The sequence below is a fragment of the Doryrhamphus excisus genome, linkage group LG4 (genome assembly GCF_037039965.1).
Source record: "Doryrhamphus excisus strain RoL-2023G ecotype Guam linkage group LG4, RoL_Dexc_Guam_v1.1, whole genome shotgun sequence".
NCBI lineage: Eukaryota > Metazoa > Chordata > Actinopteri > Syngnathiformes > Syngnathidae > Doryrhamphus > Doryrhamphus excisus.
In genome coordinates, this window is record NC_136360.1 from 5239335 (window position 1) to 5261499 (window position 22165).

At 37.3% G+C, this 22165-nt stretch overlaps 1 protein-coding gene across 1 annotated transcript; it reads left to right on the top strand.

The window, feature by feature from the left end:
- The first annotated feature begins 842 nt into the window (after window positions 1-842).
- LOC131130006 (regulator of G-protein signaling 8-like) lies at window positions 843-17978 on the top strand. Its single transcript, XM_058074018.2, has 5 exons — window positions 843-1062; window positions 6002-6112; window positions 7596-7657; window positions 12888-13054; window positions 14139-17978. The coding sequence occupies exons 2-5, from the start codon at window positions 6012-6014 to the stop codon at window positions 14331-14333; spliced, it is 525 nt and encodes a 174-aa protein (XP_057930001.2). The 5' UTR covers window positions 843-1062; window positions 6002-6011; the 3' UTR covers window positions 14334-17978.
- Window positions 17979-22165: the final 4187 nt, after the last annotated feature.

Sequence of the window (22165 nt, forward strand, 5' to 3'; positions counted from 1 at the left end):
TTGAAACACTTGCTAGGACTACGTTAAAAAGCCATAGCATTTCAATATGTGGAATCAAACTATAGAATGGATTGAGTAAGGACCTCAAACAATGCACAACGATGAGCCAATTCAAGAAACAAAACAAGCAGTTGATGTTTGCTAAATACAAGGATGAAGAGTCTTGAACCAGTCATGATGTGCTATATATATCACTATATTGACACTTACTATGGTACACATTATGTCATTGTATGGTCATATCACCTCGTACTTTGGTACGTGACAAAAATAAAAAAAATAAATAAAAATAATAAAAACTTAAACTATATTAGGAAAGCAGGAAGTGAACAAATGTAACAGTTACTGATTGTAAAAGTTAAATAAGCTTTGCTTCTTCCTACTCCTTTTGGACATGTGGAACTGTGAACTGATTATGTGATGCACTCAAATGTAATCTGATGCATGTTCAAATGAAATAAAACCATTACCATTACAAATTTGGGGACCACTCAAAAAGGCTTATAGAGTTTAGTGTTTAAATTAATTCAGAGTAGGTCTACACATGGACTCTGCAATACTGAATTTAGTTATGCCTAAGGTAATTTATTAAGTTTATAAGCTGTGTAATGTTTTGCAGCTCTAAGTTCATATGTTCACGACGCCAACATTAAGATCAAATGTGACAGCAAATTAACCATCTTGGCTGTATTTAGCATTCATTTTCCATCCTGTCAATCCCAAAGTGTTGAAAAGCCATTTCACCATTTTAATGGTGTGCTTGAGATGTCCTTGGAGATACTACCATGCAAATAAAGCTAACTCTCCCCCGCACTTGTCTCTGATTCCACCCACTTTGTCTTGAGCATCTCTGTCCCATCTCTTCCACATTTCACCCCAATGAGCATGCTGCTTGTGTCTCACACTCGCTGCAATTACGCATACACAATATTCTCACTTCGGAGCAGTACACTGTTTGGCTGGATTGAAGGCTGCATCGTACTAGAACGTTTGGGATAGCCAGTGATAAAAAAGGGGAGACGTGCATCTCAACAGTTCTTGCACAGACTCAACAGATTCAAGGTAAAGTAGTCATGTTCATTTACTGGCTGACGGTGTTATGTAATTCTTACTGAACATGGAGCTCAACTATTATGTGAGTCTTTGGTGTTAATGGATTACAGGTTGATTATTATGTACTGCATTGAATGGAAATTTGCTTTTAAATCAGGATAACCACTTGTGATGAAGAGTTTGACATCTGTGTGCATGGTTAATACCACAGAAACAATGAGACTATTTCTGGAGACAAACAACTTTTTACAAGAGTAAATGCCAATTTCCCACGATCCTGCTAATTCTTGTTTTCTGTATACCTGAATATTAACTGAATTATTTGATTCCCCTGCTGATTTTGGAAGTTTATCCCTATCCAAAGACGTGAACAATCTAATTAAACAATCTAACATTAGCAATCTAACAATTAGAAGTTGTGCACATTTTGGTTTTTGGTCTACTGCTCTTTACAGTGATGTGCGGTGAGGTTCATGACTGGTGAGTAGGGTTGCCAAAAAAGTAAGGGACATCATGTTGCTAAGGCTGACGGAACCAACTGTCTTTTTTTTTTTGCCTTAAGTTGTGTGAAACTATTTTTGTACTATTTGACTGAAATTAATTTGATGCATGATTTCGCGTACTGTAATATGAATACATGGGAAATAAATTATCCAATAATGTATTTTTTTAGTTCAAGACATTCCAGGGATCTTGAACTTATATCATCACTATTAAAGCTACTTGGACATAAATTATATGATATGACTGTTATTACTTATAGTGAACAGTACGTTATTTACCAAGTAGATCTCTACTCTACCACTGTGGCCATTGTCTTTGCTATTTAGTGGTCATTTGTCATCCATCCATCTATTTTCGATGCCGCTTATCCTAGAAAAAATAAAACTCCACCTGACTAAACTTGGATTAACAGTACTTTGTTCCCATTGCAATAAACAGGCACACTGTCAGGTACACAAATTTGAGATACTCCAAGTTTATTTACACATGCCTTATACTTTAAATACATTGATTTATCCCTCACCCCTCCTGATTATAATTGCCAACGTATTTTAACACTGGGTCAAAATGCAGATGCCATATTGCCGCTCAATTGAATGGCCCAATTTAAACAGGAACATGTTCATCACTTTAAAAACTAAAAAAAAAGCAGGACAAGATGCGAAAGCAGGTCATGTCCTGGGAAAACCTTACTGACAAGTCCAATACAGTCAATTTCCGTGATATAGGATTCAATCTTAGACACAATCTAGACACAAAATAACACCTTTACACTCCTATTATTCACTGTTTACACTTACTCTTGTGCTGCAGGGACTCGAGACAGCTTCTAGCCAGCAAGCGAGCTAACCAGTTAGCCTCAAATATATATTTCCACATGAAATGGGAGGAAAACTTTTTTTGCCTCTATAATGTAAGACAGGCTATGGCTGACTTCATGCAGTGTTAAGATAGTGTCCCAATTTTGTGTCATCGCTGTCACCCGGTGACCAGAATACTGTATATCACTTGTATTTCAGTATGGTTTGACTAATAATAGACCATAGTCTACCAATTAAAAATACAACCAAAGAGCTACAAAACCAAAATAGAGGAAGTCAAAAAGGTCTAACAAAAGACGAAACTGCAGGCACTGTGGACAAAAAAAAAATAGTACAAATTTAACTAAAAAATGACACATAATGGCATGGAATGGTTAACCAGGAAACAGGAAATCGTCAGAAGTAGAACAGCATACAAACTACAGTCGTTGTGGTTTGAGTGTGTCTAAATAATAAATTCACTCAGCTTATATTACCTTTTGTTACCACACGTAAACTTATAATAAGAGTGGAAACCTGTAAGTTTGGGAAAGAACAAATAGCCTTAAAGCAAAATCAAGAGATAAAATGTGTGAAATGATTTCCATCCAACCATACATAGATCTACGTACCTCTCTGAGGAGAGTAGATGAAAGTAGCATCCAAGTGTCCCTTGGTGGCTTTGTCCAACTCAAAACTATCAGACCATAAAAATTATCTAAGAGCTCAGGTGTCATCTCAGGATGCCCCCAAAGCGGGAGACGGGCAGAAAAATTGTACGTTATTCACATGAGAGGACATGATTCATTGGATATTTTCCAAGTACCTTTTTCAGATGAGTGGATATATTTTAGTATTCCCTTCATGACACAGACGAGGCTAGAAAAGTGGGACGTAAACTTTGGGTCAATGTGCTGCACTCTAAAACGTCTCTATTTAGAAACTGAATTTATTTGATGGGGCATTCTACTTTTGGAAGAACCTTTTTTTTTGGATGATTTGGGCTCACAGCTGAGAGTCTCTGAGAAGGCCAACTCAATTTTTCACAGAAAAAATGTAAGTCAAATTGATCTTCTACACACACCCAACAATATTTATAAAAATATATATTTTATTTTTATAAAATATTTATAAAATAATATAAAATAAAATATACAATAAATAAATAAAAAAAATACTAAATATAAAAATAAAACATACCAATAGAAAGAAAGCTTTATTTGCCTTTGCCGTCAGGGCATCATGATAGTGTGAATACCTGATAGAAAATAACACCAAATCCACTTTTTTGCCTTTTCCTGTCCTTTCCTTAGCAATAGGTCGCAAAATAAAGAAATAATGTCTGCCTGTAGCCTGGTCTGACTAGTTGCTAATCGGACATGATGTGATGCAGTACCTGATCTCATTCTGAAGAGTTGTGTGCGAGGTACAAGATGCTTGTCACTGCCATCCTTCCGTAATAAAGAGGAAAAGTCAGCATTTTTTTAACCATAGCAGCGCGAGAGCAGTAAGTCAAATGCATTAAATATATTTCCTACCTTGCTGAATGAAAGAATGACTGACAAGAAAGTTATACATTATACAACCTAGCTCACCAGAAGGTAATCACACTTTTACCGTAAAATATCAAAACTTTTAACACAAATTTATTATTATCTTATGTGTTATCTCATAATGAGCAACCTGTATTAACATTAAAATAACTCTAAATGAGTCAGTGCCTCACTAGAACGTCATTTTGCAGGAAATTAACTCCTTCAGAAATAATCACAACATTCACAAAAGTGAAGTTACCGGTATTTTTTACTGAACTGAAAGAAAAAGACAGCAGAATAAAATCACTCCTGAGGCAGAATGTAATTTTTTTATGCTACTTTGAGGTACAAAATGATAAAATGATGACAGCAGGGACAGGAAAAAAAGGAATAGCATGACATGCATATAGTAATATATAACATGGTGCTAGTCATAGTTATTGTATACCATCATGGCAACAACATCCATGATCCTCTGAGCAATAGTGTATCCTCTCTCAGGACGGACACACAAACACAGTACAGTTTATGCCTTGTGAAAAACATCAAAAATATAAAAAAAGAGTCATACAAGTGGAGAATTGTCATGGTGACTGTAACATGAAAACATCCAAAAAACCTGCATTGAACCAAGTTAGCAACCAAAAATATGACAAACAACCCCTCATGATCTACAATTGGGTCTGTTAATTCACCAGCCTATAAAGCAGGATGACCAATTTAGCTTGTTCTTTAAAAGTCATGAGGCACGTCTCTGTGTGTGAGAGAGGCTTTCTGTTGCTGTTTTTAGCTCCTATCCTCCAGGAGCCAGTCTTTGCTGCATGGCTGAATAGAACATGCACTGCTTCCTTCTGACTACACAGATTTGTCAGGATTTTTTATTTTTTTTATATATATAAATAGCTCAGCAGCAGCAGCACGTGTCTGCACCACACTGCAAGCTGAGATATCCAAGGAAGAAGGGAGAGGCAGAGGAAAGGTTGGTAAGCAGAGAAAGCAAAGCTTTTGAAAAACACAAAAGAAAAATCCTTTTGCATTTTTCCATAGATGAGATGATATGCTGCCAATTGAGCAAATAGAGTCCTTTCCCCTATAGATATTATTCCTGTATGTATTTCTCAATCTTATTATAGTTCATAACACTTTCAATTTTACATTCCTTTTTTAAAAGTCAATTTTACAGGGCTTTTGTCATAGTAATATCGCAAAATAGTAATGCCTATTCAAGTGCACAAAAATTATGTCAATGTCATTATTTAAAGATAAGCTAGAAAGTAAGCCCAAATATGACAATTACAGATCATGTCTATTTGCAGAAATACAATTCCGATGCATTCATTTTGCAAGAGGAAGCTGACTGTCACCCTGAATTTAGTGCAGTTGTCCCCCCCCCCTGCAGGATTCTGACATGAAAGGTGACCTGGGAACCATAATGTTTCATTTTATCCAATGTGCAGATATAGAAAATCCTTGCTGAAAATAACAATTCATTAGTAAATGAAATTCTCCCCCTGAGATTATGACTCACAGATTACATGCACATCTGCGCTGGTCCAGTGCATCAGTTTTATGTGTAACATCGAATATGTAACAGGACTATTTCTGGGGAAACTAGACCACAGATCTAAAGTGCAGCTGAAACAATCAGCTAACACTTCAGTTGTTTTTTCCTCTGACACACGTTCCACAAGTGGTTGGAAATCCCTTAAAATAGCATGCAGTCCATCCGCTCACCATGCCCAACACAATTCAACAAAACTGTACCCATGTAGCTCCATCCTGCACTCTTTATTAAAGATTAGGTAAACAGGTATTTATATCTGGGTCGGTTGCACAACTTAAAAGAGAACACCTTTTGTTTGTTCCATGTCAGCAGAAGTGACTTATTCTATCAGTGAATCACTTTCAGATTCAGTATGAACTATGCCTGTGTTGACTGCATTTAGAGGTAAAAACAACATGAAAGCCAAAACACTGTCTATGGATGAAAAATAATGTCATTTATTCTTCAGACACAAAAGACAGGAATCAGACAGATTAGGGACATTGAGCTATGACTGCTGAGCTAATTTTTCAAATGTAGACATTCCTGTTATATTTATTTTGCAGGATTGCTGCCATGAAGACCAGACTAGGATGTTTATCCCACAAGTCTGACTCCTACAGTGATTTCTCCGAGTTTCTGCCTCCAGCCCAGGGAGCCACTGCCAGATGTTTGAAGTGAGTCCAACACATGCAGTACACTTGTAACAACGTCCTTATTATTGTTGCAATTAAAATGTCACTATGCCCTAAAACAATTAAACAATGTATAAACAACAATATAAGGCAATGTAACAATATATCAACTAAATAATGATGATTCCCTTTTATGACAATTGTCTAAGCAAAATAAAGTGAGTCAAATCATTCAAATCCTTTAGAGTTTTGCACTCTCTTGTGTCCAAAGATCAATATCATCATATAAACATATATCATTGTTAAATAAGGTTTAACAACATTATCTGTCATATTTCTTATGACCCATATCATAAAGCTGTTTTACCTACGCATACACGTCTTTTCCACACAAAAGTGATAATCAATGTGAACTAATGTATACTTGCTCCTTGAATTAACAAGAGACTGTGGATTCCCAGCATCCAATAAGCCCTGGCCCTGATGCATCCGGTGGATATAATAAACATCACACTGCAGAGACGAGGTGCTGGAAGTTCAAACCCATTAAAAATGAAATGTATACAGTGTAGTGCTACAAAAAATGCTAATGATGCAGCAGTTTATATTAAGGAAGAAGTTGAGTTTAATATGAAGAATATTAATTACATCACCAACGTATAACCACCTCATGTTTCAACTTGAATTAAATATTAATTTGTGTGCTTTATCAAACACTATTAGAGATTAAATGGTATGAACATTTCTTACCTTACCACATTCACATATAGTACACATATTTTATATGTGTATATTATATACACCCATTTTAGGCAATCACAGTATCTCTAAGTATATTTACATTAATGCTGTGCTGCATAACAATTTAACATAGGATGACCAAATGTCCAATTTTAACAGGACACACCCAGTTGTTACGTCCTGTCCAGGCCATCCTTTTTTTTTTTTCCAGAAAGTGATGAAAATGTCTTGGTTTTCATTGGGAGATTAACTTGAGCCACCGCTGCATTATCATGAGTTCATATATCTGTTGAAACATCTCTGTGTGGAGTTTATAGGTTCTCTTCGGATACTTTGGCATCCTCCAACATTCCAAAAATATGCAAGCTAGGTTAATTGGTGAGTCTATATTGCCTATAGGTGTGGAAGTGAGTGTGAATGGAAGGCACTGGAGGCAATCGATGGATGGATAGGGAACTGCTGCATATGACGTAATCTCTGAGAAGCTGCTCTGTGGGCGTCTTTTGGAATCAGTGCCACGGACGTCAAAGAAAAAGCAGAACATGCGTACAAAGTTAATTCTTTAACGCTTACCGAGTTGAAGTCTTGTGTTACTGAGGATGATGTGCACAACAGCAGACCAAATTCCAACGTTCTTATGACTTTAGGGGGCACATTTTTCCTGAAAATATTTGTTACATTCCAAAACATAATGAGCATTTGACCTCAGGTTCCTATGTCGTTCTGGTTCTGGAATCATAACCAAGACATATTTCTGACATCATAATTTTTTTCTTTCCATCAGATTGTCAACAGAGGAGGTTCTTCAATGGTCTGATTCATTTGACCAAATTCTTTCTCATAAACGTAAGTGCATGTATTTATTTCTTTTTTTTCCCTCTTTGGTGGGGGCATTGCTTTGTCTGGACGATTCATATGCACCCAAAGTTAATAGTCACTCAGTCACTTCTATTGCCTCCCTTTCAGTCAGTGAAATCAATTCTACTCTACCATTCCCATTTTATGTACCATTTAAAGATACTCTTTAACAACGTCATTCTGACCTAGTATACATTAACTGTAGTACAGTTCCAACACAATATATGTAATTCTAACTCACAAACATGTCTCTAGACTTCCTTTGAAGAGCACTTTCTCATTGTCAAGGCACTGAAATGAGGTGCATTCATCTTTATAATGTGTATATGTTGTCTGGATACACACAAATACTTTGAAACTCTTAATGTAGCATGTTCAGAAATTCCAGAAATTACATTCACACTCAACAGGAATTTAACTTCTGGTGAGCAAATGAAGCACTCCTTTTTTCTGCCACCTGTGACACTGAGCAGGACCCCCTCCAGGGACAGATGGATTAGATGTTTTATGCAAATACATGGAAAATGTGTAAAAAGGTACAGAAGACATTTCACCAGCCTGCTATGAGGTAATTTAGGATGATGCCTTGTCCCTCCTCATCACCCCGCATGGCTAGAGAAGCACTGCTGCATCCAACCAGAGGTTGCGTCAGGACTGCCCGACTGTCAAGGAAGCGCGTGCCTGAACGGTGACGCATAAAACTGCTCTGTCCAGGAGGTTTCAGGGAAGATGACACAAAAGGCAAACAGGTGGAATGTGCAAAAAGTTGTGTTTGAATGATTCTAATTTGGTACATTGTTCCAAGTTCTTTCTTGAATTCAAAAATGTTTCTCACCACCTTTTTGTTTTGGCACTGCAACTTTTTTGGCTCCATAGTAAAATACTTCGAAGTTAGACTCAAAAAAAGCAGAAACTGTCTGAACACTCAGAAATATGCAATGCACTCATCAGTGCAAGGAGCACAGTGTTTTATAAAAGGAAGAAAAGAGACAAATACTGAGTTATTCATCATTCTGTGTGTGTCCTATAAACAAATAAATCACCCACACACAATAATAACAAAATTGATTAAAGGATTCCCTGGCTGCACTCTGTCTAACTCTCAAAGAACCACTATCCATTCTTCACAGAGACTAAGTAACCGACGCATGGATGCTTTGTTTGAGCAAATTAAATGATACAAGAGGACACAAACTAGTCTTTTGGGAGCACTGTTTGGCCGTACAATAACCAAGACATATTTCTGACAATCGTTTCTGCTGAAAACTGGGTCATATGAGCTCAACCGAACCTTTGCTTGCAGTATTTGTCAACATTGCCTGTCCTGTTGCCAGACTGTTTTCTAGTGACTTAGTTATTAAACTGCATTAATTGGATTGACTTGACATTCCTCACATAGCTCAGTCTACAAAACACCCAGCATAGCACCACAGCATTTGTTTATACACCTTTAGGGGACAGACAAGCATGTAAACTTTGACCAAGATTGTATGAAAAACATGGCCGACACCAAGCAAAACATCTTTGGAGGGGCATGAGCACGACTTGCCATTTGACCACAACCCATTAGGGATACCACAACGAGTCGGTTGTCACTAACTCACATACACAGCTTCTTCCAGCTGGCCGTCCCAATCCAGTTGACATAAACGAAGCAGAGGTGGTTATAAAAACTTGAAGGACCCAATTAAATGTGTGCACTGGTCTCACCTGATAAATAACTCTTTGAAACAGTCCTGTACGTGTCTTAAAGTGCCATCGGGGTCCAGAAGATAAAATGTGTTCTTAGCGTTCACGCCACGCTTTAGTATACCCTAAGTGTCGCTCTGAAACAGTAAAATGATACGGCCCTGTTGACTGTCAGTTATTGCAGAGATAAATTGATGTCCAAAGGTGTGGCCAGGGGGGGCCATAATCGGCCTACAGCTCATATTTTATTGGGCCTTGGCATATTTTAGTAATATTCTGTATTATTCACATATATGATAGGTCTTTAATGCACAACATGTAACAAAGTGATCCCCATGTGTCAGTCAATTTATCTCTACGGTACTAAAGGTTTGGACACACCGGAGTTAATGGGATAAATCATAACCTTCTGAATGTTCAATTAATTACTGGATAGACGGCATGTGGCTCACAGAGCGAGATCTTAAAATGGAGATGCTCTACTAGGGCTTGTGAACTTGTGAAGGTACTGAGTAAGAAATAGGACATGTTGGTGTGAATGATAACCACATGCAGCATCCTATAGTATATAGAGTGGAATCTCGGTTTTTGTCAAAAATTAATGCCACAAATATGTCTTGGTTTTCATACACAGTCTCAGTTGTCATACAGTGCATTTAACAAACTTGTCGAGTGCCCAGACAAAGCATCATTGTTGACTCGTTCCATGTGAAGACTATATAGTGCTTCTTTTAGAGTTTGGACACTACAGATAGATCCCGACCAGGGAATTATATAATCATCTTAATAATGTGTGTGTGGGTGGTTTATTTGTTCATAGAACACACCCAGAACAATGAACAACTCTGTATCTGTCTCCTTCATCTCTCCTTTCAAGCACTCTACCATACACTGATGACTAAGTGGACTAAGTGCTAGACGAATCTCTGCATTAAAAAATTGCGAGAGCCAGAACTTTGCTCTGAGTTCTTTCTTGAATTCAATAGTGTTTCTAATTTTCTTTATTAAAGTAAAAAGGTAGCATCTGTTACAATAATATTGTAATATAAAGGTTGCCATTTGTCAGGGGAATGGTATAAAGGCCAGTGCCAGTGTGTGTAACGATGATTGTACCCACTGCTAAAATTTACAATAATGTTGAAGTGAGGTATGCAGATCTAAATATCTACTCTTTAAAGTTAAGTTTGTAATGGACGAGACTGAAGTGGCATCCTGATGGCTCTTCCAACCCCTCCTTCCATCACTGTGTTCACCTACACATCTTCAATAGAGGTTATAGTGACACTAAATGTTATTTTACCCATTTAATAATCATTTAAGCATATTTTGCTTTGTTTTTGTCAAACAAATAATTGTCAATGTTCATTCATTCATTCATTCATTTTCTAACGCTTTTTCCTCACGAGGGTCGCGGGGGGTGCTGGAGCCTATCCCAGCTGTCTTCGGGCGAGAGGCGGGGTACACCCCGGACTGGTCGCCAGCCAATCACAGGGCACATATAGACAAACAACCATTCACACTCACATTCATACCTATGGACAATTTGGAGTCGCCAATTAACGTAGCATGTTTTTGAAATGTGGGAGGAAACCAGAGTACCTGGAGAAAACCCACGCCTGCACGTCCGTGTTTTGTTTTTTCCAGAACAAGTTTGTAGATTGACATGATTTATTATAAGAAAAATGTATTCAGTTTTACTATGTTTTGACAAACATTAATGACAAAAAATGCTTTTCAACTGTATGCGTTATGTTTTTAAAGCTCACACTGCAGGTGAATTCGGTACCTTGTCCAGAATGACAAACATGACTCCTCTCTGTCTGTAAGCTTCAAAACAGCTGCCTGGAGCAGCTGCCCACAGTCGTCATCCCACTGGGAACAAATTCCCTGGGTGAATCTTTTTCAATACTTTTGGGGAGCACAGGTGTGGCAGACAGCATAGTCTGAAAAAAGTCAAATGTGGGTGTTTTGTTGATGTTGGAGTTTTACAAAGTAAGCTGAGACACAAAAACACACACAAACCTCTAACATCTCCTCATTGGCTGTCACTCCCTTGGCACACAATATGTTGTGATCTGATGTAAGAGACAGAAGAAGGCTCTTCTAGCGTCCATCTTTGAGTGCCATCTCTTTTAGCAGTTGCTGAAAGAATATAAAGTAACCACATCAAATGTATGGCTTGGGCCAGGAGTGTCTTTATAAAAAAAAATCCAATAATTTTCCATTTGCATATTTGTAATTTTGCAAAAGGGCTAAAACCAAATCACGTACTGTAGATATGCTAGGATGCTAAAATGTACTACAAACGATGAACTTCGAGTGACCTTCTTTTGAATGCATATGTCTAATGGTTCAAAGGTTTCAGTTTTGACTCAGTTTTGACTTTTAACTCGGTGCGTATATATTTTGGATATTGTGCGGTGTACCCCAAGGGTCAATACTAGAACCAAAACTGTTCACCCTACATGTAAATGACATCTGTAAATACTACCTAAAGGTAGTATTATTTGCAGACAATACTGCTACATTTTGTTCTGTTGCACCTTTATGCACTGGCTTTTACGTTGAACTATTTATATATACATTTATTATTTTTTAAAGTCAACTAGTTTTTTTTGTCCCATACATTGGCGGCTTGACTCCTAGTGTCCAATACTACATTCACAATTATGATTATGATTTTTCTACCTTGTATTTGTATTTTACGTCATTCAGACATCTTTTTGCTTGAAAATAAGTAATATACTACAAGTACAATTTGCTTAAATATAAAAAATTATGGAAAAAATGCAACTTATGTATGTAAAAAAAAACAATACTGAAATATCTATTCATTATCAACTAAATTTGTGGATTGGGCATTTTACGACATCTATTATTGTTGTGATTTAAATTTACTCTGTCAACAGACTAAACAAAACATCATGTTGTGACCAGTATTGTTGCATATTCACAGATAGACCATCATGTCCCTTCTGCCCAGCATTATTGGGTAAACAGCAGGGACAAGAAGGATGAAATAACATGCCACCATGACACAGTGCTTGTAGAAAAACATGCCCTGCCTCTGTGGTTGCACATTACAGTAATTGATCATTTATCTTCACTGATGAAGACAGACCAAGGATTAAATAAAATATTCCTGTGTTCATTTATCTGTGCCAAAAAAAACAACAACTATATTACATTTCTAGGAACCACAGTCTATGTACCGGACAAATATCAACAATAATATGAAAGTTATTATCACATGGGCAGCATGATAGAAATCTGCCTCACAGCCATGAGGTTCTGAGATCGAATCTGGCTCAGACCGCACTGTGTGGAGTTTGCACGTTTTTCTTGTGATTGTATGGCCATATGCTCGGTACTTCAGTGATGACAAACAAATAAATCCTTTTATGAGGAATCGAACATTACATAAATGTCTTTCAAAATTATTGCTACGTTTGTTAGTCTGCAACTTTAATCCACATTTTTTTCCATCTTTCTTCTGTTGTTGTTACTTCCTTTCTCTTGTAATGTCCAGATGGCCTGGCTGCTTTTCGGACATTTCTCAAAACAGAGTTTAGTGATGAGAACATTGAGTTTTGGATGGCCTGCGAGGACTACAAAAAAATCAAGAACTCGAGCAAACTTCTATCAAAAGCAAATAAGATCTTCAAAGAATTCATTGATGTTCAGGCACCAAGAGAGGTCAGTGTGGTTTAGTGATATTTTGTTACAAATGAAGAGGAAAACTGGTATACAATGCTTTTGGAGGATGTCATGATCCGAGACCACCCGCGAATGCCAAAAAACAAGCATTGAGCACCCAACTGTCCAGTATTGACATAATCAAGTCCAGGATATGCTGCCAGGCACTGCTGCATATGACATCAATTTGCTTGAGCTTGAAATTGATCTCCTTAATCACACAATACAAACTAACAAAAAGGTAATCAACCCAAATGCCCAACAAAAATGACCAAAAATGCAAATTAAAAATGCTAGTATTGTTTTGCATGTACATTAGTGTGTGAGCATTTTTGAAACACTCAAAGTCCCTCATAGTTAATTTTTTTTGCCGCTTATTCTCATTAAAGTTGCGGGTCTACGCTGGAGAGTATTGCAGGTTCTACTTGTATTATTTGTGTACTTGTGTCACTTTATACCAGTATAAAGATGACTATAGGGGTGTTATTTAATGTCTACAGGACTCTAATAATGTTAACTGTTGTTTATATTATAAACAGGTTTTCTATGCTTTAACTACAAAAATCTTCCAATTTATTAATATTGAGTTCTACTTTGCGGAAATATGAGATAAGCGGGGCTTATCAAGTTTATATAGTTTTTGGAGTTTAACTAAAGCTTATTTGGGGCAAATAAATATCTAACATTTGCTTAAATATGCATGTTTTGAAACAGCATGATGTTTGTGTGATTGCTCTTGAGAGTATTTTTTCCAAAAAAAGAGAAACCACAAAATTCTAAGTGTGATGTGGCGAGGGACAACTGTACATAGAAAATAATGGTAAACTCCTTCTGTGACATCATCAATTGTTGCACACACCACTGATCACCACAGATGTTGATGAGATGACTGATACCTTGATCCAGATCCAGGAGGAGATCTGCTACAAGTATCTTTGATCTCACAAGGAACATTCCCAGATCATACTGACATTTGATCATATTGGCATAGAATACTGAGCCACATTAGAGTTATCTTGTCTTCCACACCAAAGATGTTGAAGTCAAACAGTATAATGTACTCTTACTGTTTATATTCTGCCAGGTTAACATTGACTACCGCACCAGGGAGAAGACTAAACGGAGCCTGGAGGACCCCTCGCCCAGCAGTTTAAATGAGGCTCAAGCAAAAATATATTGTCTCATGGAGAAAGACTCCTACCCACGATTCCTCAGATCAAAGATGTACCAGGATATTGTCAACAGGACACACGCCCATGGCCAACGGAGATCTGTTTGATTCTACTGAATCTATATGTTAAACGGACATGAAAATCGCACATATAAATACAATATTTAGACCTCAGATTATTAATACTGAAGATGTGAATGCTTGTCTGCACCAGTTCATTGTAAAGTATGTTTACTCTCTTTATGAATTCAAAATGTAAGCTTGTACAGAATGTGAGCCATGGACACATATACGTATAATTGCTTTACCTCAGCATGTTGGGTGACAGAATACAGTATATTATGTGATTGCATGATTTATCTAACTTATATTGTTTGGTCTTTTTGTGAGGTCATTCTCTCTGCTATCAAAATATATGGTGAGAAAGATTCTAATAAATATATAATAGATGATAGATAACTTTAAAAAAAATAAAAATAATTCACAATAATGATAACAGACACTGTGGTTCTCAGCATTGTTGCCCCATATGAATTCCACTGAATTCCTTGCTTTCCTCTGTTTTCATATGTAAAGATAAAGCAACCCTACATTGAGGAGATACAAGTTTGACATCAGTAGAAAAAAAATGCTCCAATGAAAGTACTCTTTCTGAGAACTACAGTACCCTACACTATATTCTAGGCCAATGCCTCACCTTTCTCAGAATCATTCCCTACACTACAAAGCTTCTTTGTGAGAGGTCTTCCGCTTTCGGAATACTGTAGTGGACCAATTTCTTGTTGATCTTCTTGTGACTTGTAGAGAACTTTGTTTTTAAAAAGGTTTTCTGCCATCTGTCAGAAGGCCCAACGTTTTCGCTTGTTTATGTCAGTTTCTTTCATTTGTGTTTATTATTGTTGCTTGGGTGTTCTGTATGTATATTTGTGTGCTCCAAGACAAAAATGAAAGTTCCTGTACAGTATTTGGACAACAATGACATTAGAGTTGCTGCATGTAAACAGGGTCTTCATGCTTATGTGTGAAAATAGTATTTTGGTAATTGGACTACTTTAGTGCATGGAAACGTAGTCTCTGGTCTCTTCTTATGTTACTGCATGAATGCTAGCTGAATGAAATCAGCAGTCATTTTATGAGAAGGTCAAAATATGAAGAGAAAAAGTAATATTTTAATCAGGAAAAAGGGCACAATTTTACGTGAATATACCGTATTTTCTGGACTATAAGTCGCTCCAGAGTATAAGTCACACAAGGCCAAAAATGCATAATTAGGTACAAAAAACCTACATAAGGCACACTGGAGTATAAGTCGCATTTTTTGCAGGTAATTTATTTTACAAACTACTTGACCAAAACAGACATTACGCCATCTTGGAAGGCAAGTTCTAACAATAAAAGAATAGAGAACAGGCTGAATAGGTGTACGATATGCTAACACAATGGTTATTCAGCTACACAAAAAATAAACATGAACAGAAAAGGTGTCCAGTGTTTATGTAACATAAACAGTTTTTTCATGTATAAGTCGCTCTGGAGTATAAGTCGCAGGAACAGCCAACCTATGAAAAAAAATGCCAATTATAGCCGGAAAATATGGTAATTGTATTATGAGAAACAAAGCATGAAACCAAAAAGCATTTATTTTGCTTTACAAAATAGTATTCATTCATCTTTTAGTGTGTGACACCCCTGATTTACGGGCAAATGGTCATTGAGCTGTACTCTTCCACTCTTTACTGAGTCACACAGACGGGCCTTCAAAAAAAAACAAACAAACAGACCAGTGTAATTTCAGGAAACATCATTGAATTTTCCTGTAGCATTGACCTTTGACACGGATGTTGTATCTTCTATCAATTCTACCCAATCCTCACACTCTGCTGTTTTTATCATGATTTGACACTGGTGCTGCCAACAGTTTACCCACATTATTTCTCTTCATTTAACTACACATATAAATCTGTAGCCGGGCAGCATACTACATATTTACACAAAATAAAAATTGTGCGCCATTATAGAAGCTACTAGGGGTGTTCTTAAAAGGAAAACTGTCTTTCTCTGTGCATTCTAAAGATATAAAAACAGATCAAAATATGCAGTTGAGTGGTACCTCCAAAAACCTCCAACGTTTTATGGTTGTACATTTACGCTGGGTCCATGTAGTAACAGGTACATTCATGATAACAAGTAGGCCTTCCAGTATTGTCACATTTGGGTAATTTAAAGCATTGAGAAACATAGAGACAAATGCTACACCTCACGTTAACTTCTCCAAAGCTAAAAACAAACACACAGCAGCAGTGGCGGCACCTCCAATATGTTGCCTTACTTTTGGGTAGTGGCCTGAGGTATTGTGAGTGTGGTGCTGACGCATTGCGAGCGAGTGTGAGGTGAAGCTCATAACTAGCCGGTGTGGTGTGGTGAGGCGTCACTACGGCAGTAACATAGTTTTTTGGTGTAACCATGTTAATAACTATGGTAATGGTAATGGTCTTATTTCATTTGAACATGCATCAGATTACAATTGAGTGCATCACATAATCAGTTCACAGTTCCACATGTCCAAAAGGAGTAGGAAGAAGCAAAGCTTATTAAATCCTACCCCTCCATCTGGTACTTTTACAATCAGTAACTGTTACATTTGTTCACTTCCTGTTTTCCATATTACAGTTTAAGGTTTTTTTTTTGTTTTTTGTTTTTTTTAATAATGTACCTCGTACCGAAGTACGAGGTGATATGACCATACAATGACATAATGGGTACCATAGTAACTGTCAATATAGTGTAATAATAGCAACGTCACTGTAGGTTGGCTAATACACAGTAGGCAAATGGGGCGTTTTCAGAAGACTTTACAGGCGGAATAGTTTGTCCCATTACATGCATTCCTAGCTGATTTAGGATTTTGGGTGATGGGCAAAATTACAACAAAAGTGTTCCTTTTAATTGTCTTGCAGATCACAATAGTGTTAGTCATCATCATAAATTATCACACAGCCGGCAATCAGGTAAAATGCAACCTAACTATGACTTCAATTGACTCTATTTAAGCCTCATACTGTATGTGCCTGTGGAAAAATGTATTTTTAAGCACCTTACCTTGCAGTCACATCTGAATTGTTTATGATTCGACATTAACCCCAGCTGAAATTGTACCGGCATGCTGCTTTTTAAATTCTGTGACGTAGCTACTCACAAAACCTACGAGAAAGCTTGACGCACAACTCCCTCAGGAATAACTGCTGTCTGCACGGGGTATTTTTGTACCTTGTTCTTTCAAAAGCAACAGCAGCTGTTGGCAGTTTGAGCATTGAGTCAAACATAATTCCAATTTCATGGTTTGTGGCTTTTATGGAAGGAAAACGGAAGTTTTAGATTATGCAAAAGGTAAACACGATATTTGTTTGCCCCTCTGAACTGAGATTGCGATTACCTGACCAGCTTACTTTTTGTCATTTGCTTCTAAAATTGTGAATATTATTTATTTTTGTTAAATATCCTTATAAATACTGGTATGGCTAATGACTGAACACTATACTATATACTGAACACAGTGAAATCACTCTTTTTATTCTTGTATCCCATTTGTTTCACGTGTACTCCAAGTGCATCGGATATCCATGCTGCTCCCAGTTGTGCATAGCAGCAATATGCTCTTCTTGACCTACATTCTATTTTTATGAAAACCTTCCAATCAAATGAAAAGATGTTTAGTAAGAGTTTCATTCATTAAAAAAATACATGTTCATACTATTTCCTGTGCTCTTCTTTTCTTCTAGAGTCTCTGAGCCTCCGGTAAAAGCCAGCCACTCTAAAATTAACGCAATCCATAATTTGCTGTGAAAAGATCCACATGAAAACACACTTCAAGGAAAGATGAATCTCATCCCATCTGTATTTCATCTCTGTGGAGGGCAATGATGAAGGGGCATGCTGTGTATTAGATGGGATTTTCTGTCCATGGGCATCATTAAATGACACAAGAACGCAATTTCAGGTTGTTTTGGGTTAAGAGCTAATGATAAACCATGGTTTGAGGTAAAGTAAGGCCCAAGCATGCAGATGGCCCCAAATGGTCTCAAACATCAAACCTTCCCAATGCACTGGCTGAAGCAAGCTGAAAGTGAGATGTGACCTATTTCAGTTTAACTTGGGTGAGCGTACACCCTGGTTAGCATATGTTTTGTTTTAAGTTGAAAATGGATGGTTTGGTTTGCGTACATTTGCCAGTTAGCATACAATACGGCAGCGATCTTGCCGCATTAATTATTGAAAAACTAGTCAAATGTAGGATGTAGTACATTAGTTAGACATTACAGTGTTTTAGTTTGCCTCACATTCTGTGTGGAAGTGGTAAGTTTGTGGCTTCCCCACTCTGTTTACAACAACCTTTCGCCTTTCGTTTTGCTGGCTTGCAGTCTTTGTATGGTTGCAATTTTCTCCCCGATAAAACCCACAATATCGACGAAACATCAAAGGAGGATACAAAGGAGGATGCAAAACCATTGTACAAAAAGTTTAGGCTTTCTGGACATGCTAAAGGACTGTAGACGCTACACGGCTTGAGAGTGTTACAACTCAATGCCATGCCTGTCTGAGAAAAGAAGTGTATGAAGTGTATCGTGAGTGGTTTTACAGTCATAAAACATTTGTATAATAATTGCACACATATACAGTTGGGTACTTCACGGACTTCACTTATTGCGGGCTACGTATTTTGGGAACCTATCCCCACACAGAAGTGCAGTTGTAGCACGAGCGCTTGTTGCTTTTCCACACTTGGATCGCGTGGGGTATGCTGGATCATAGCACAGCTGATTTCAGGCAAGAGGCAGGGTACACCCTGGACTGGTCACCAGCCAATCACAGGGGACATATAGACAAACAACCATTCACACTCACATTCATACCTATGGACAATTTTGAGTCACATGGTGAGAAAACGCAAACTCCACACAGAGATGCTCAATGAAGATTTGAACTCAGGTCTTCCTGATATCCTGATATTCCTGATATGATGGCCAGCATGCTAACCACTTGTACACCGTGCAGCAGGGAGCTGAATCTAATATAACATATGTTCCAAAATTGAACGTCCACGGCAATGAGCAGTGTGTCAAAAATAAACATTTGTATTGTCGTCTCACTTACTCTTGGTTTTTCTGCATTTACAGGTGGTCTCGGAACATACTGTCATCCACTGTATTTGTGATTACTTGCTGTTGCCATGACAACCACCTGAGGTGGCTGGACACAAATGACGCAAAGGCCATTGATTGAGCCTGATTGTCCACATGATGCAAAGGTACTCAGCAAACCTCTTATTAAAATAAACATTTTGAAAAAAGAATTAAAAAATGATACAACTTGTCGTTTTTGTCACTATTGGTATTGTCAACCTCCTTGTTAGTCTTGCTTCCAGTTGCGCCTTCTCCTGTTGCCACTGGAACAGAAGGTGTGCTGGTATCACAGAATGAGTGCATGTGGAGGTGGCTGGTTTCCCTCAGGCGGCCTTTCTTCAATTTCCTGGCAACAAATGCTTCTATTAAATCTTCACTCACACATTGGTGCTGGGCATGTTATGTAATACAGTTTTGCAGTTTTGTGTCCTAGCAGGGGCCATCCACTCCACTTTTGTTGGCTCAACCGAATTTGTGATACTTGGTCTTGGTACACTGAGCACTGGCTAAATTCTATTATTCTATTTCAGGAAGTGTACTTTATGGTCTTTTGTAGCACAGATAAGACTAAACCTTCCTTCATACCTTTAAATTGTATCTCATTTAAAATAGTGTCTTCGTGATTGAGGGGAAAGTACAGAGGAACCTTGGCTAGCATTATTAATCTGTACTCAAACTGAATCTTTTTTCTAGTATTCAAGGTTTTACTATTATATTTGTTATTATGTTGGGAAAAAGCTGAATGAAACAAACAATGCATATAAATACAGTACATATAAATGATGAAAGAAAGGGACAAACTTTTAAGGTTACATTTGCCTTCAAGAAGTCAATTGCATCAGTTATACACATTTGAAATTTATGCTCATAAAATATGTCTTGCATATATAGAAACTTATATATAAACTTATAAAATATAGAAACTTTTTTTGTGACTTATGGCATAACTGTGTTAGTTAGCAAAGAACTACAGAGTCAACCCATATCCATTGTTGCATTGGCTAATCACCAGAATTCACCTTTATGTGTTGTAATGTCCATGTAATCTGCCAAGGGCCTTCAGAGTTAGGAATGCTGGCTGATGTCAGTTAAACTATTAATATTGGGATTGTGACATGGTGGTGGTATTAAAAGGTTGATTAGGTTTTTTAAGTACCCACTGAAGGCCCAGGTACGAAATGCACCCATCGCTATTGGTCCATCTACATGTTAAAGTGCCACTTTGTAGTACTGTAGTATTACTTAACCCTGTACATCTACAGACAACACATAACAATGGCATCTGTCTATTGATATATACTAAATATCAACAACTTCCTTTAGGACAGCCCAAAAAACGAAAACTAATTCATGCAGAACATTTTAATTTATTATCCTTAAATAATGTACATTATTGTGTCAGTATGAGAAGACAGTAACACACCATAATTAACCTAAGTTATGCTTAAATGGCACATGGCCATTTGTAGGCGTCTACAGCCTTATGCAAGAACAAGATCAATAACTGTGTTCATAAACCAAGACAGTTGCTTGTGTTCTTGCATGAGAAACAACAGCGCTAATTCATCCCCAACAAGGAGACCAAGAACAGAACCACTATTATACCCCACAAAACTGGTCATGTTAAAGAATTGTTACATAGCTGCCTTCAATGTTTTCTTGCAGGGGAGGGATCCTATATCAGTTTTCTCTTTCATACGTATTTTCTTGGTATCTGTTAAGTTAGTTCTTGATAAAAATTTCCCTGTTTTGTCAGCTGATCTTCTTTTTTTGTCATAGAGTTACATGTCATGTAAATGCCAGTATACCAATCTATCACTACCAATCAATACAATCTTAGGCAGATAATTTACAGATGTATCACTTACTGTATTTTCATGACTTTAACCTGGAATTAAATTATTAGCATCATTTGAAATGAATTCCTAAGCAACATACTTTTACTTTTTCTGACATAACGAAACCCAAACCACAAGAATTCAATAACAAAGTGGGAAAGAGGGTCATCAAAAGAGGGTCTTGTATCTATTGAGTTGCTTGACATTCCATTTGCTGTATTTTTATGTAACCCAAAAATCCAAGGCTCCATACGGTAATTTGGAAGGTAGTGAATTTGGTTCATAGATTATGTGATTGGTATATTGGTTGTGGTATTTCTTGATGCTGTACAATGGAAGTGAGCTCTATAGTTTGTAAAAAAAATGCTACAATCGTCACACAGCAACTTAACACTAGAAAGGTAGGTAGGTAGGAAATATACAATACAAGTTGAAAGGTTGACAGAAGCATCTGAATGAATGATTGCAGCTCCTGGGCTGCCATGGCCAATGAAATGCTTTGCTGAGAATGAAAAGTATTTTTAACCCATAATAAGGCTGAACTTCATTGTGTGTTTTAATTGCATAGCCTGTCCTGAAATGCACCATCTCAAAGAAAGACTGTCAGAGTAGGGAATCCACTAGACAATAACGTGTCTTGATGTTGTACATGAAACAAGCTTGAAACTATGATTTATTCTTTGTCTAAATAGCGGCATAGTGGCAGTGGTTAGCACTCATGTCCTGGTTTGATCCCAGGTTGGACCATTCTAATGCTCTCCTTAAGACTCTGCGGGCTGTGGGTTGAATGCAGAAAACAACTTGACTCATTTACAGTTTTGAATGACATGAAAAATGGAAACGTAGCACAAATTAATCTGATTTGTTTATTGAGTATATGTATATTATGTATAAAACACCACTCACGCCCCAATGGCTGGAC

Bases quoted from the DNA above. Each gene is read 5' to 3' on its own strand.
- LOC131130006 (XM_058074018.2), top strand. From the start codon at position 6,012: ATGAAGACCAGACTAGGATGTTTATCCCACAAGTCTGACTCCTACAGT. The intron at 6,113-7,595 runs GTGAGTCCAACA...TCTTTCCATCAG, and splicing joins GCCACTGCCAGATGTTTGAA to ATTGTCAACAGAGGAGGTTC. The intron at 7,658-12,887 runs GTAAGTGCATGT...TGTAATGTCCAG, and splicing joins CCAAATTCTTTCTCATAAAC to ATGGCCTGGCTGCTTTTCGG.